Source organism: Belonocnema kinseyi, chromosome 8 (genome assembly GCF_010883055.1).
Source record: "Belonocnema kinseyi isolate 2016_QV_RU_SX_M_011 chromosome 8, B_treatae_v1, whole genome shotgun sequence".
NCBI lineage: Eukaryota > Metazoa > Arthropoda > Insecta > Hymenoptera > Cynipidae > Belonocnema > Belonocnema kinseyi.
This window is the reverse complement of record NC_046664.1, coordinates 140,125,410-140,141,998: the sequence shown is the minus strand read 5'-3', so window position 1 is coordinate 140,141,998 and position 16,589 is coordinate 140,125,410. Positions and strand designations below refer to the sequence as shown.

At 33.3% G+C, this 16,589-nt stretch overlaps 1 protein-coding gene across 6 annotated transcripts in view; it reads right to left on the bottom strand.

Annotated features, from left to right (window-relative positions):
- Positions 1–1,328: 1,328 nt before the first annotated feature.
- Positions 1,329–16,589, bottom strand: part of LOC117177723 (protein croquemort-like) — a 203,469-nt gene continuing 188,208 nt past the window's right edge. For all 6 annotated transcript variants that reach the window (XM_033368614.1, XM_033368616.1, XM_033368617.1 and 3 more), the window contains one exon: positions 1,329–2,693. In XM_033368614.1, coding sequence (XP_033224505.1) covers positions 2,423–2,693 — 271 coding nt within the window. In that variant the 3' untranslated portion in view covers positions 1,329–2,422. The remainder of the gene's footprint in view (positions 2,694–16,589) is intronic.

The window sequence follows — 16,589 nt, the reverse complement described above, 5'->3', positions numbered from 1 at the left end:
GGTGACAATGTGAAAATAAAATGAAGGTTGTTGCTATTTGCAGTGCATAAATTTGGACCATTCGGATCTAGCGAATGCAAGTCGTGCCAAACGATGAGTTTCAGAGACGACCGAATGACCTTTTGCTATTTGGTGCGCATTTCGTTTGTTTCATTCGTCATAAATTACGTTAACAATTTATATCCGGCGACAATGGCAATTATTGGATCGGCGTGGCACATAGTAAATAAGCATAATTCTGTAAAAATATATATTTTCCTTCTCAACCTGTGTTCGCCATTAAGAAAAAAATATGCAGGACGTAAATATCCCGTCGTTGACCGTAAAATTACGTACGGGTCGTAAGTCAACACACACAGACAAAATGATATTTTAATTTTTGGTCCCCGTAAACTGTTTTGAATAACTACAAAGGATATTTGAGTTTAACGGTCAACGACGGGAAATTTACGTCCTGCATATTTTTTTTTTAATGGCGAACTCAGGTTGAGAAGGAAAATATGCATTTTTACAGAATTCTGCTTATTTACTATGTGCCACGCCGATCGAATAATTTCCATCGTCGCAGGATATAAATTTACACCAAATTTTTTTAGAGCGTATATTGTATATAAAACTAAAAAATAATTTTAATTCCTAATGTTCATTACTATTTAGGTTTAAGTTCATTGCGTATAAACATTATTTAGCTTAAAAAACAAAAAATAAAAGTTCTCATACATTATCGATAAAATTTCGTATTGCGGGTAACATATGGTAACGTTCTCCGTTACCTTCTCCAAATCTTTGTAACCGTGAATTTTCTAACTCTAGGCCAGAGTCGTTACTATATTTTATAGTACGTATTTTCGTTACTAATTGCGTCATTGAAGCGCGGCAAATGTTTAAATCACTATTGTGTGTATTATGACAAAATTTTTTTAGTTTGTTGTTTTCCTACAACAAAAGTTTTATGAAATCATATGACATATTTTGATGGACGAATTTGCGCAGGGGGGAATGATTCTAAAAATAACTACCGAGTTTAAAATTTGCAAAATCATAGAAATCTATTTTTATGTATAGGATCAGATTTTTCCTATCCTGATCGGAAAACTAAAAAAATTCTTTTTTCGGCTCACTCTTGTGCACACCATCTCGGTCATTAGAAGTAGCCCGTGAGCGATATTGTAAAAACATAATTTTCTTTTTCAGGCAATAATTATCTGCAACGATTATTGTTACAGACTTTTGTATGTGAAATTCTACCTGCACTTAATCACATTATTTTAAACATAAAATAATTATTTTAAATTGCGATTTCGAAATAAGCCGCAAATTGAATTCTCTTTTTTCATGCAAATTTATTAAAAATATTATATACAGTACAAAGTTTTATGTTTTTCAATCGACTTTTTATTCAAGGATATCGATTCCGTCAATGTTTTTGCAAAAATGGAATACAATCGGATGTTTTCCAAGACTAAAAAAAATCTAAAGAATAAAAGAAAATATAAGTGTTATAGTTTGACGTTTTAAACATGTATTCAAATGTTTAAACCACTTCCCCTTCTTAAGATGCTAAAGTGCGATTAGTTACTAAACTAATTGTTTATATGAGGCACTTAGTTATTACACTTAATCCAATAATTCCCTGGCATTGAATATTAATTGTACCACTTTACAATATTGTTTGTCCTATGCTTAATACAACAGGACAATCTAATTTTTAATACAAGCCGAATCATAATATAAAAATAATTAAAATAAAGCTGACGATGCTTTTTTTATCGGGAATAACAATTACAATTACGGATATCGAGTCAAGTCCATAATTTCGTGCGTATTTTTCAATGTTAAGTAACTCTTATTTTCAGTCTTTTTACAGACAAGGAATCCATATGTTGTTGAAGCGACAACAATTAGTCATAGATAACGAAGGCGAATAAATAATTTATTAACTTAATATACTCTGTGTCTTTTGCTTACTTTTCATGTGTAGAAAAATACGCACGAATCTATGGACTGACCTAATAGAACAATTGAATATAATCTAAATATTAGCGTTTGAAAGATGAAAAATTAAAATTTAAATAAGAATACATCTTTCAAAATAACTAGTATTACGCAGACAATAAACTAAAGTTAATCAAAAAAATTAATTTCATCTCTGGAGGCGAAACGTTAAATCGACCTCTATAATGTTCCAACACTTGAAAAATAGACGATGGATATTACATGATTTTTTGTAAAAGTGGTAATAATCGTGTACGTTTTTAATATAAATTACACATAAAAAACTCATCCTCATGTTATCCATGGAAATGTATGCTTTTAAAGCCAAACCACAAAACGGAATAGATTTATTTTTAGTTTCAAAGGCAAGAGGTGCACAGGGCTCAGTTGAAGCGCAGTTTTGTTAATGATTAAGCCAAATATTAAATTATCCTTCACTGGTTATTACACTACTGTTGTTTCGATCACTTGGCAATAAATTTTGATTCTCTTCTTCCCGCCATCTTGCTTTAAGAGTAATGAAGATACCAATAAAGAAGATAAGAACACCAATGCATCCAATACCGTAGAATACCACGTAGCCCAATAATGGGAGAATGTGCATAAATTTGACTAGAGTTGCGTACTCAGAAGTTAAAGTGGCTGTTTGGCTAAACCACAACATGGGCACATAAGTATTGTTTATACCTCTAAACATGCTGAAAATAAAATATCTTTTATTAATCTTCTTTTATCATCAATAATAACTTTTAATTACAATGAAATATATTTATTCAAAGGTAAAATGACTCTTTATCGTCTTTTACTTTAATGTCTTTTTAAATTTTTTGCAATTCTCTGGTGGATTTTACATAACTAAGATAATTTTTTCAAATAATACATTTAATACTAATTTAATTGTCTTTTATAAGGAGAAAAAGATATTAATAGTTTACGATAAACGGAATCAACTGTACACTCGATAAATTGTGCTCACTCGTTAATTGATTCATTTACCTACATTAATTTTGGTTGCTTTGTAAAAAACCTTATTAAAACTTTATTCCTAAAGAATTCATACCCTGATTTTCTATATTGTTTTATACATTGCAATTCAAAATGTCCATTTCGAGAAAAAATATGGCTTAAGGCGATGTCGAAATACCACATCATCACTTGCCCCCTCAGCGACCGTTATCTATTTTTCAGCGCTGGTCTCGATCTCTAAGCTGGACTCGGCACTGAGGGTCTCAACCGGCGGCTTCTATATTATTTTGCAGTGGTAAATTTAAATTGAATCGTATATGAACTCTGTTCTGCCCTACCATGGAGGTCGAGTCGAAGACGCGTTACTGTGTTACAATTTTTGGGTAACTGCACTGCAAAGTAACGTAAGTTACTCCACATTGCTTTAAGAAATTTTTTAATGATATTTATATTAAATTGAATATGCATGGATTCTAATTGTCAACGTAACATGTGAGTTTCTTTTTTTATTATTTACAGAAAGTTTTAACGATTTGCAACATTAAAAAAGGTTCCCTTCCTAAAACCTTTTTTTCGGCACTTTCTAGCCCCACCACGATAAATTACGTCTTGATTTCGACCATTCGTGGTTAAATTTAATGCCCTATCGATGAAAACGCATTGAAAAAACAATGAAACGGCACTGGTCAGTGCTGATTCAGTGCTTTTTCTTCAGCACTACCTGTACCGCTAGTTTTCTATACCTGGGTTCCCTTCAAGTGTCCATTTAAATTTTTAAACGGCTATTTTCACTCAATAAATCTAGTCTGTGAGGTCTTCGAAAAGGTGTGTTAGTAGTGTATACTATAGTGTTAGTGAAAATCGGTGTGCCTATACAAGTGCAACTAGGCTACTAAGGAGACCGGCTGAAACAGATTAAATATTAATATTTAAAACTTGTAAAATTTAGGAATTACCTACGAGAAGGTTAGAAATTCAAAATTTATGGGTTTGGATTATTTCGGATAACTTTGCCCGCCCGGTACATTACGAGTACTATAGGAACATTATATGACCGTCCCATCACTTCTCAGCGCCGTTTAGGTGCTGAAAATCAGCACAAACAGCCACTGAAACTGCACTGACGGACCAGTGCTGTGCACCAGTGCTAGTTCATCGGCAGGGCTCTCTGTCGCATTCATCGCATTTTTTAGTTTCCGGAAGAAAATTCCACATTAATAAAAGTTAACCACACCAACAGTTGAAATATACTTTACAAACCAGGGTGGCCACAAGATTAAATATTTCAATTTCCCTGACAGTTCCCTGATATTTAGAGGAATTTCCCTGACAGGAAATTATCACAAAAGCGAATAAGGTTTCAATAATATGCCAAGCAAAATAGTGAAACAAGCCAGAAAATGTGCTTTACATGGCAGTATGGATAAATCAAGGTTAGACAACTAAGCGGCGCTTAACGAAAAACAAAATGTCATATAATGGATATTTTATGCTATTTTTTTATTGCTATTGTTCACAATTATAAAAAGTTTGTTTTTCTCTATTAGTTTTTTAAAAAAACAGGGTGCCGATATCGTGCCGTCAACTCAGCGGCACCCTCTACAAAAATCATGAAATTACAAAAAATGACTAGGTTAAATTTTTTGCTATTTTTTGGCTTTACAATGCGCTATGAATCGCTTTTGTGAAATCAACCCTCATTTTAACCCCCCCCCCCCCGTAATGAAAAAAGTGTTTTTTTAAGTATTAAAAAAATGACTAGGTTAGATTTTTTTTTGCTATTTATCTGCTTTCCATTGTGATATAAAACACTTTTTTTCAAATAAACCCTTATTTTAAAGGCAACCCTCTGTGCTGCAAAAACGTAATGAAAAAACTCTAGATGGAAAATACTTATAAGATATTAACACAGTATTTTTGAAGCATAACTGAGGAGCAAAATTATTCTTCACCCCTAATCGTCACAGAAACAACCCCCGTAATTGTATCCGAATACAAACCTGCAGACTGATGCCAAAACTATTATACATTAACTGCTGGGATTTTTGTGCTCTTTATTTATTTTCCAATGACATTTTAATCACTTTGTAAAATTAACCCTCATATAAAAAAGCAACACCCTGTAATGAAAACACGCATTGAAAAAATTCGTTATCTACATAGATGGAACTTACTTATAAATTAGTAAAATGATACATTTGAGCATAATTATTTCTCACCCCTAATTTTTACAGAAATAACCCCCATAATGTATAAGCTAAAATTGTAACATCTTTTACAAAATTATTTCCCAGTCTATGTGTGTATATTAAAAAAATATAATTGACCTTTATCGATGCCTCTTTTAATGCCTTTAAACAACTTCCAGAACAACAAATTCTGAACGAAAAAAATACATGTTCATATAACGAACAATCTAAATGTTCAGAATAATTGAAAATTTGTTGCGAGCAGACTTTTTCTAAACTAATTTTTTCAATAAGTGATTAAAACTATTATTAAAGATAAGTTGAAATAATTTTAAAACCCTAAAAAGCAGCCGTGTGATTAGGGAGGCTGGGAATCTACATTTATGTTGTAAAATACATTTTGGCTTTTATATGTGTAATAACCTATGAGAATCATTTGCCCAACATCATATTCACAAAAAAATGCATCCAGTTATGTACATAATTATCACATAATATCAAGTCGCCGATTTATTATCTCCTTCAAATACAGGGTCGTGGTGTTTCTGCTAATAAATATTCAAAATTCGACCTTGTGAAAATTCGATTTTACTAAGTTAGTTCGGTTTCTTGATTTTTCCAGCGGGTTAATATGGTAAGAAATTATGTTCCAACTACCCTAGCAAACCACGCCTAACGTGAAATATGACTAAATCTGATGAGAAGGCCTTTGAGAATCTTTTCGAAAGTTCTCAAATGTCGAACTTATCCAGGTATATCAGTCACCTGGGTTGTCGATAGACTCTATGCTCTGAGGTATGAAATTCTAGCATCCCCAAAAAATACCCTTGTCGCAAAATTGGCCTGCATTTGATTGGTAGTAGGATATGTACATTTTTCGAGTAAAACCCATATAAATTCGACATTATCCAGGTTGATCGGTCACATGATTTTTTGATCGACTCAATGTTGTAAGGAATTAAGTTTTAGTATCCTCATAAAACTACCGTTATCGCAAAATTCGTCTGAATTTGATCAGCGGTAGGCTATGTACATTTCTGGATAACTGCATTAGGGAAACCCATACATGTTCAACGTTATACAGGTAGATAGTTCACATGATTCTTTATCGTTTCAATTCTGTAAATGATCAAGTTTTATTAACCCCAAAAAGTGCCCTTATCGTGAAGTTAATCTTAATTTTATTGATATTATATGACAATTTTGTACAGAACGGGATGCATTTTTTTCTAATGTGATTTGAGCAAATGGTTCTCATAGATAAAAGATCAAAGATAAAACACAGATAAAAGCCAAAATGTATTTTATAACAAGCATGTAAATCCCCAGCAACCCTACTAAGAAAAGTGCTTTTTAGGATTTTAAAACACTTTCAACTTATCTTTAAAAATAGTTTTAATAACTATTTGAAAAAATTCTTCTAGAACAAGTGTGCTCTCAAAAAATTTTCAACCGTTCTGGACATTTAGCTTGTTCTTTATATAAAGATGGATTTTACTCGTTAATAATTGTTGTGCTGAAAGTTGTTTAAAAGCATTAAAAGATGCATCAAAAAGGTAAATTATATTTTTTGAATATACACATATAGTCTGGAAAATAATTTTGCTAACAAATAATTATGCTTAAAAGTACCATTTTACTATTTTATAAGTAAGTTCCATCCATGTATATATCGACTTTTTCAATACGTGTTTTCATTACAGGATGTTTCTTTTATATAGAAGGGGTGATTTTACAAAAATGTTCATATCAAATTAGAAAGCAAAAAAAAATATAAATGAAATCTAGCCTAGTCATTTTTTAAATCCTTTTTTTCATCACAGGGGGTAATTTTTACAAATAAGGTTTAATTTTATAAAAACGATTCATAGCCCATTGTAAAGCCGCGCAGTTTTCTGACCTGATTAATTAAATAAAGGAAACTGTAAATAAATAAACAATTATAAATAAAAAACTAAGAATCGAAGTATATTTTTAAAGAATGTACATTGAAAAAATATTTATATTGATATTAGGAAGTGCTTCCAAAATATTATAAAAACATATAAATTTATATTTTCCCTGAAAGCTGCTTCATATTCCTGACTTCCCTGACAAACTTTATTTCCCCTGTTATTTCTCTGACTTACCTGACATAAGGCCACCCTGCAAACCTACTAATTCATCTACTCATTTACACCCCCACTTATTCCCACTATTGGTTGGTCTTACGGAAAATTTCTTTAATAATAGACAGTTCTCAAATTGTGTGGTTTAAGACTTTTTTGGAGTTCAGTGTTTCTGAAAGACTTTAGAGCATTATTTTTTTTCTCAAATTTGTTAACTGCCATTTGTTTATAAATGTCTTTTTTATATTCATGAATGTTTCTAAATTTTTCCTATTGCCTGTTATTTAAAAAATAATGCTCTAATTTTGGGGTCGGTAAATGTGAATCTGGAGATGGCGGGAAGCGGTGAGGGAGGGGAAGTGATAGAGGGGGAGGTGTCTATGTCAATGCCCTAAAACTAATGCAGGTATAGGTTGGAGGATACATATAACATAAGAAGAATAAACCTTGTTTGAATCTAGTCCGGACTCGGTATTAAATCATTTATTTTCATGAGGGGAAGGGTTTTTGGGAGTAGATAGGTAGGGACAGTTCTGGATACAGATTTTCCGTATGAATAGCAAACTTGCGGCTAGTGCGCAGAAGGCTGTAAAATTGGTTTCACTCCTTGTACTGACTAATGAATCACAGTTTTAAACTATCTACACTATCGATATTGGAAATCAATACTTAAAAATCATGGATATGGATATTTTCAGTCCTAAAAATATGGAATAGGAGATGATATGATATACGATATCGCAATATTAGACTATTTAATACCTGATACTCCCGGAAATGAAGTTTTTCACCCCAAAATAATATAATTTATGTATTAAATTTTTACCACAATGGTGCGTCAATGAAATTTTCAAGATCTGCAACCACCCTCGTGCTATTATAACAATTCTCAGTAAACAAAATTCCATTCTCATTACGTCATCATCGATTCCTGGAATCCTTACCAATGTGAAATTAATTAATTAAACGTTCTCCTTTGATATTTGCCGGCATGGGCGTCATATTACATATAATGTTAAACAATTTCTGGAGTAAACAAAATTCCATTCTGATGACGTCATCGTCGATTCCTGGAATCCTTATCTATGTGAACTCAATTAATTAAACGTTCTCGTTTGATATTTGCCAACAGGGGCGTCATATTTCATATAATGTTGAACAATTCTGGATAAACAAAATTCCATTCTGATGACGTCATCGTCGATTCCTGGAATCCTTATCTATGTGAACTAAATTAATTAAACGTTCTCCTTTGATATTTGCCAACAGGGGCGTCATATTACATATAATGTTAAACATATTCTGGGGTAAACAAAATTCTATTCTGATGATGTCATCGTCGATTCCTGGAATCCTTATCTGTGTGAACTAAATTGTGTAAACGTTTAAATACGTATTATTTTTTCACTCTCATGTTAATTATTGCATAATATGGTGAAATACTACGAAAAGGCTACAGAAATTTGATGGAGGAGGTAAGCGTCTATAATAGGTCAGTTCTTTTTTTTTTCTTCAGTTTATTGTCAGACGCCAGATTGTGAAGAAGAAAAGCAACAAGAGCTAAAGAGTCGTTTAAACGTATTCCTAAAGAACATTCAAGAGCTAAAGCAAGCCATTCAAGTGCGAACCAATATACAAACTCTAACAAGGAAGTTTAAAAGTGTGAATCTTGAAGATAACAAGCAGTGAAGGAGAAGAAAAAAGAATGGATTTCATAAAATTAAACAAAACCGCTCGCAGTGAAGATTTTCTTCCAACAAAGAAGCTGACAGACCTAGAAGTTAACAAGGGATATGAAATAACGGACATTAAGGAGGCCAAAACAAAATATGGAACGAGAACGCTTGTAATCATAGAAAACAAATTCACCGTTTTCCTACCTCAAATAATGGTAAAACTGTTTGAAGAGGATAAAAATCTGTTTATGCAAATGAGGAAAGCCTGTGAAGATCAGCATTTTGAAACGGTATATTTGGGTGGACGCTTCAACTCATACAACCTGAATTCATCATTCACAAAACAAATGATTGTTGGTGCTGAATTTAAAAAAATACGGAAAGCTCGCCTCAGCAGTGAAACTTCAGGCCAGTCATCCTCATGCAAGTATAACCCTAAATCTTGAAGAGTGGAAATGATTTAGAAGTTACTTTAACCTCATGACGCTCTTCTTTGATGGACAAGAGAAGCAACAATGCATCGACTGTGGAAATTTCTATATACACATGACTATATCTTTTCGAAATTATATAGCGGCTTTAAAGAAAATTTAAGAAACGCAAAAATATTATCCATTTGTACTGCAAGAAACAACGTTTGCTGTTCTTCAGGAAGTCAGCCCTTATATCGAACGGTATCTTCTGGATCTCAGTGTTATGCCGCTTCAACGTACGAAAGATGTCATTATTGAAACTATCGCTGAAAGTGTCTGGCGTAACGTGAAATCACCACCTGTGAAAAGTGTAAAATCTTATATAGCAAGAAACTATACGAATTTAAAGAGTAGCGCAATGAAAAATCTTATATTTGCTAATCTTATGCGAATTGAAATCCTATTTCTTGAAGTGATGAATTTTTATAGTCAGGATATGTGTGAAGAAGTGATTGAGAGAGAGTGGGACGATGGTCGTGGGGGCTAAAGCGTAGGCTTTGGACCCACTCCTTCGGTTTGCGGGTTCGATTCGCGCCTTGCACTCTGGAAGAGTCTTGGTGGCCCATGCGGTGAACACTAGCCTAGCAAGGGAGTTGTTCATCTCTGGAGAGTCGTGGGACCGGTACCTCTAGAGAAAAAGGTTTTCTCTAAGTACTTAAGGCTGTTGCTCTTGGTGGTTCGGAACCCACTTTAAACTGCAGGTCCCCCTTCCACCACCAAGAAAGTGTTTGGAGGGTGTGTAAAAGAATAGAGAAGAAGGTGTAAGAAAAATGTAAATTCTTAGGGGACACATTAGAAGCTTCCATTTCAAGTGATTGAGAAATTACCAGAACTCAGATGCGTGAATGCTTTATAAATTAAAAATGTCATGTATTTTTTTTTTGTAAGAAATATCTAAATAAAAATATAATTTAAACTAAATTCGCCTTTTTTCATTTACTAGATTAAGGGTAGATATATGTGTAAGTAAAAGACATAAATACCCGAAAATAATCAACTTTATTCAGAAAAAAAACTTAAAATTAATACAAAAGATACTTACAAGCTAGATTTATCTACCCAACTATTGTGTGAATCATCGACACCTAACCATTTTACAAATATGATGTCTAACTTTACCTAGTTCTTGTTCATAAAAACTACCTGCAATAGCTTTATCTTGATAATCTTTAAGCATATAAGTCACTGGTTTAGTATTCTTAACATGGCTCACGGTAAATATTTCAGTTGTTCAATTCGGTGTGTAGCCTTTCTCAAAAACATGCTTAAATTTACTTATACGCACTTTATCTCCAACTTTAAATTTCGCTTTCTCAACTGCATGTTTTACACTGTAATTTTTGTATACGTCAAACAACAATTTTCTCTCATTTTCTTCAGTAACATCTTTTGGTTTCATTCGAATAATCTGATGCCTAGTATCGTTGTAAGATGAAACTAAATCTTTCAAAATATCTATCTATTTGTAATTCCCTTGTAAGCTAAATTGCATCCACATTTTGTTCTTTTAAGTACGATTAAATCACTCGCAAATGGATGCTTTTAAATTTCTAAACGTCGAGTACAAATTTATCTTATATCGCTTCATAAGATTTTAAAAATGTAAGTTGTAAAATTCTCTGCCTCTATCAACATGTAAATTTTTCGGTATGCGTCCTTTTATCAAGTATAGATTCCATCATAGCTGTAGCTACATCTCCACCCTTCTTGGATTTAGCTGGAATAGCCCAAGCAAATTTGGGAAATATATCAATTACAGTCAAAATGTACTTGCATCCTTTGTTTTCTTCTGTATAAGGTTGCATTTCAACAAGATCCGCTTGCCAAGTCTCATCGATTCTACGGATATCAAAGTGTCGACGTTGATAGTTTCTTCTAGCAGGCCTATGTAGCTCCTTCACTAGTTGCAGCTTTTCGTTATTCATTTTTTAGTGTGTTCAGTTTGGCATCCAACTGAGAAATGAGCTCTGAATTGCGATGCGCCAGTTCTTGAATGGAATCCACATCAACTTTCAAAATATTAATTAACAATAATAAATTCATAAATTAATTTAAAAAATTGATTAATAAATAATTACAGCCTCTCGTAATTCTTCAATAATTGACATAATTTCATTTGTGTGACTTGGATTTCAAGCTGCTTGAGACAGTAAACGCAATCTATTAACGATTTGCAAATTTGTTGAAATTGCAATATTTCTAAAATTTTCAAGGTCTTTATTATTTATAACAGTACTATTTGGTATGTTTTTTAACAAAAGTTCAAGCAAACCCACAGCCTTTCGATAGCTTACAGTGCCTATATTAATAAGATTTTTATTGAAACTTATCAAAGAATCTCCAATAATTAGTCTGTCTTTCGATAATTTTCGTACACCATAAACATTATCTATATTTCTCCTTCTCTCCCCCAACTTTTAGAGATAATCAATTGCTATATCATTTGATGAAAAGGAAACTGGTGTTTCTAAATCCTCTGAAGCCTCAGAATCGTATGCTGAAAAGAATGAAGTTTCAGCATCATGTTGATCATTTTGCTCTTCACCATCATTTTGAAACTCTTGCTGAAATTCTTCTTCAGATTCACTCTTGATTTCATTTTTCATTTTATTCTTGGCTTCATTTCCGACTAGATCAATTCTTTTAACAGTTTTAAAAACATTAAATATTTTCTCAAGTGGTGTAATGATGGGCTTAAAGGTATTATTTAATGTCTGATCAACTGTTTCTTTACCCAACTTTGGTAATCTATGTTTTCGTCGAATCGCTTCACTAGCTTTAGCAATTTCATGCAAAATATGTTTCTGCTTATAAAAGCCCTCCTCACGTGTAAACATGTTAATAACGTAGTGTTCAAAGTGTAACTGTCTCTATGTAGTCATTACATACGTATTTATTGCTTTTCCAGATTAACAAAACAGTCAAAACCTTTTCTATATCTACCTTGATTCAGATTTCTATCCTTATCAATTACAACAAATCTATTCTTATCATCAGACCAGTAAGCTAAACACACCTTTTTAAATTGTGAATAAGGCATGTCACTATTCACATGATCATCATATATATGCTTCAGATTCATCTCATCTTGTTTAAATAACACAAGCAAATTAGCATTATCACGTATAAGATGTTTCGGAATACGAGCATATGTCTGACTCAAATAGAAACAGTCAACATCCTTGTGCCTACGCATTGAAAAAAATGCTTTTATATTATCTTGCTTTTCACAGACTACATCATGAAATACAAACACTGAATTTGAATTAGCTTCATTTGGTATTACATCATCATGCTCATTGAAATGATAGTACTCAACACCAGCTACTGAGTTCAGAACTTTTTCTAAAAATTTGTATTTTGGTTGATTTAAAGATTTAGAGTAAACATAAACATTTTCAAATCTCAATCCATTTCGGTGTATTAACAGAGCCAACAAAGCATTTGTCTTTCCACAGTTGTAAGGTCCACAAAATATTGCTCGTACACTGCTTGGTAACAGATGTCCATGCCGTTTTTCTTTTTTCTCATGTTGTACAAGCGAATCGAAATTATCGATAGGCAGCTTTATAGGTTGTGCTTCAAACTGCATCTTGACTATGACTGAGTGAAAAACTATAAATGTCAGGTTTATGTAGGTTCAGTCTTTAGTCTGAAGGTATCTCTCAAACAGATATAATCGTTCACGGTGACAAACCTACAGTCAGTCGTAAGCGATCCTCGAAAGAGACAAGACGTGGCAAAGGTCTGTTGAATAAAATTATTAATAATCTTCCTGTAGAGTTACATATTCCTGCATACCAGTACTGTGGATCAGGCACGAAATTGGCAAAACGAATTGCGCGAGGTTATCTTGCAATCAATCCTCTTGACGCTGCTTGTAAGGAGCACGATATACTCATCTCTCAGAGGTGCACGTACAGCTGTAAAAAAGACTGTTGAAAAAAGAAATGTAAAGAAACCTCGAATTTTACCAGTTCCAAAGAAATTGGGTGGCTTTCTACCCTTTCTTATACCCATCTTTGCCGGTCTAAGTGCTGTGGGTCTTTATTTGATACCATATAAAGGAGGATTAGAACTTCATCTAAAACCATATAATCAAGGAGGGGGACTTGAGTGCAAATAAAAAAACTTAAAGTGACGCTACCTCACCGAGCATTAACCGATGCAGATTTACTTAAATTCGCAAAATCTTTAAAAATTAAATATTTTAGAGGTGTTTTCATGCATAATAGATTACCAAACTGTGGGCCAGGTAAATGTGAAATAGCTATTGTTAACCTTGATGATAAAAACAATCTAGGTACTTATTGGGTTGCGCATAAAAAGTTTAACACTAAAATAATTTATTTTTATAGCTTTGGTAACCTCAGGCCACATTTGGATCTCTTTAAGTATCTCGGTGTTGGTAGCGTATAATATAATCATGAAAGGTATCAAAATTATGATACATTTATATGTGGACATTTATGTCTTAAATTTTTATGCAATCAATTAAAATCTCAAAGTATGTATAATATATATAAATGTAGAGGCTAATGATTTCAAGCCAGTCAAAGACTAGCCGTCATCATGGATGATTCATTGACGTTAACATTATCGGGCACTTCTTCGATCCTAGAAAATCAGTATTTTCTTCCAATTGCGTTGTCTCCATATAAAAATTACGCTCTTGGTCTCGTGGAATTTCTAACCTTCAACTCAATTCCCAATGTAGACATTGGTCAAAATAAATTTTACGTGGGTAAAGAAATAATTGAAATACCTGAAGGAAGCTATGAAATAGGTGGTATACAGCGCTATCTGCAGAATTTTTTAATAAAAAAGGGTATTGAAATTCATATTAAACCTAATAATAATAATACATTACGAAGTGAAACATATTGCAATCGAGATATAAATTTTGAAAAGTCTGACTCAATTGCAAGTTTATTGGGATTTACATCAAGAATATTGGAATCTAATAAACATCATGAATCTGACCAACCAGTATCCATCATTAAAAGAAATGCTCTGAGAATTGAATGTAACATAACTACAGGAGACTACACCAATGGTCAAAAAGTGCACACTATTCATGATTTTTTTCCCGTTGTATCATCAGGATATAAGATAGTGGAAGTCCCATCGCACATTATTTACTTGCCGATCGCCATCAAGACAATAGATCATATACAGCTCCGTATAGTTGATCAAGACTTTAGTACCATGGAGAAAAAGCATCAGTCGACAACAGACTGTCGAAGGGATAACACCTCAAAACGTACTGCTGCTGAAAAGGCTGGGTTTCGGTGTCACACCACTCGCAAAAAGAAGAGAATAAAAAGGTTCAAGATTTTTTGTGCTTGCATCTGTATTTTTGTATATCGACGATTAATTGTTTGTCAAGGAGGGGGAAATTTTAAATATTGAAACTCCCATTATTTTCGACGAATCTATCGCTCATTGTGAAGTGCATGCACACCAGTCATATGCTTCATCAAGCTTCAATAATAGTGATGAGATTAGAATTGCAGTTCAGAATCAAGATCATTGTCCCCTGCCGAGCACATGGAAGAATCGTAAGAACGGATGGAGCACTAGTAACAAACATAATTTCAGTTTCTAATGCCATCTGTCATTTGTTTGAAGAATCAAGATATGAAATCAATGCAATAGAAATTGATAGAAATAAAAATGTTGGACTAGTACTGTCTGGCTTGAAATAAATGATAATAATCAATTACTAACCATCGTCCCTGGTTACTTTGATGTAATTTGAATCTTGATATTAATCGAAATAGGTATGCTTTTCTTTATGAAATATATACTAACTTTCAAGCTAATTACCATGGTAAAGAACCGCAACCATTGCTGTCGAGAGCAGAATTTATATGCACCTCTAGTAGTAATTGACTGTTCTAAACAAAATGAGTCCTTGAAATACGGACCAGTTGACGTTCGATTGGAATTTTAAACTAGTGAAAATTTTCCCGCTCAAACAACGGCATACTGCTTAATTTTGCGTGATCGTATACTTGATTATAAACCAATAAGTGGTGTGGTAAAAAAGTTGATATAAAAACTACTGTAACCGAGTAGAAATAGTTTAGTTGCATATATATAATTAATTATAATCTATTTATTTTTAAGTATAATGTACTGGTTTTTTCTATTGGAAATAAACAATAATTTTAAATGAAAAAGAAAAATTATGTTGTTTTTTCAGAGTTCCTTGCCCTAATAATAATAATAAGTGCGAATAGTAGATAAGAGAATGAATGATTGGTGAACATCCTTGACATTGGTATATTTGATCTGCTGGATCAGGTTGCATTCAATAGCTACATCAATTTAGGAAAATGATAAGCACCTAATTTTTCAACAAGAAGTAAATTTGCTTTAAAAAAAGTTATTTTCAGGTTGCATTAAATAAAAAAGAACAATTTAGATTCAATTGATTTTCTTTTATTCACTATAACTGGTATTTTACAAACAATTTTACAGTTTTTCGAATTCTTCTTCTCCCAATTTACATATACTTCTTTTGTTGCTATTTCCAATCATATTTATATATTTTTTATTCACAGCAATATGTAGATCATAGACTATATCTTCCACATCGAAGGTTATACTATACACTAGTGCTAGGTCTCTATCTCTCTCACTCACCAACTCATATATCCACATCACTCGGTTCGGTTTTGATTCCTCAAGAATCAAACCGAAGGGCCTATGACAAAGCCACCGAACGCGTCCTCGGGTTGCGGATAGAGGGTCCCTGTACCAAGGGTTTCTGCTGAATATGGTTACAAAAATAAATAGACAGTCGCGGACTACTGTCCAGGGGTGGTCCCGAAGGAATCAACCCCCAAGCGGAGGTGTGAAAACCGTGTCGAAAGCTGAATGGCACCTGGGTGAGGTGTCTAGAACGGTGACTCTGGGATACCGGGCGACCTCTCAGAGTACGTAGCCTTATCGTTGCATGCGGAGCTCTACAAGGATGGACGAATCCCTTTCCCTAGCTTCTTGTGGGAACAACAATGACAGCACGAAACATAGCTGTAGTAAGTGCAGTTCAAAACAACAGAACGCGCAGGTCTCCCGACAATGGGTCGGCCAACAATGCCGACTAATCTAGAGCTGGGGGAGCCAATGAAAATGGATTCAATGCGATGGATCGGCGGGATCTCGCGACCTTTG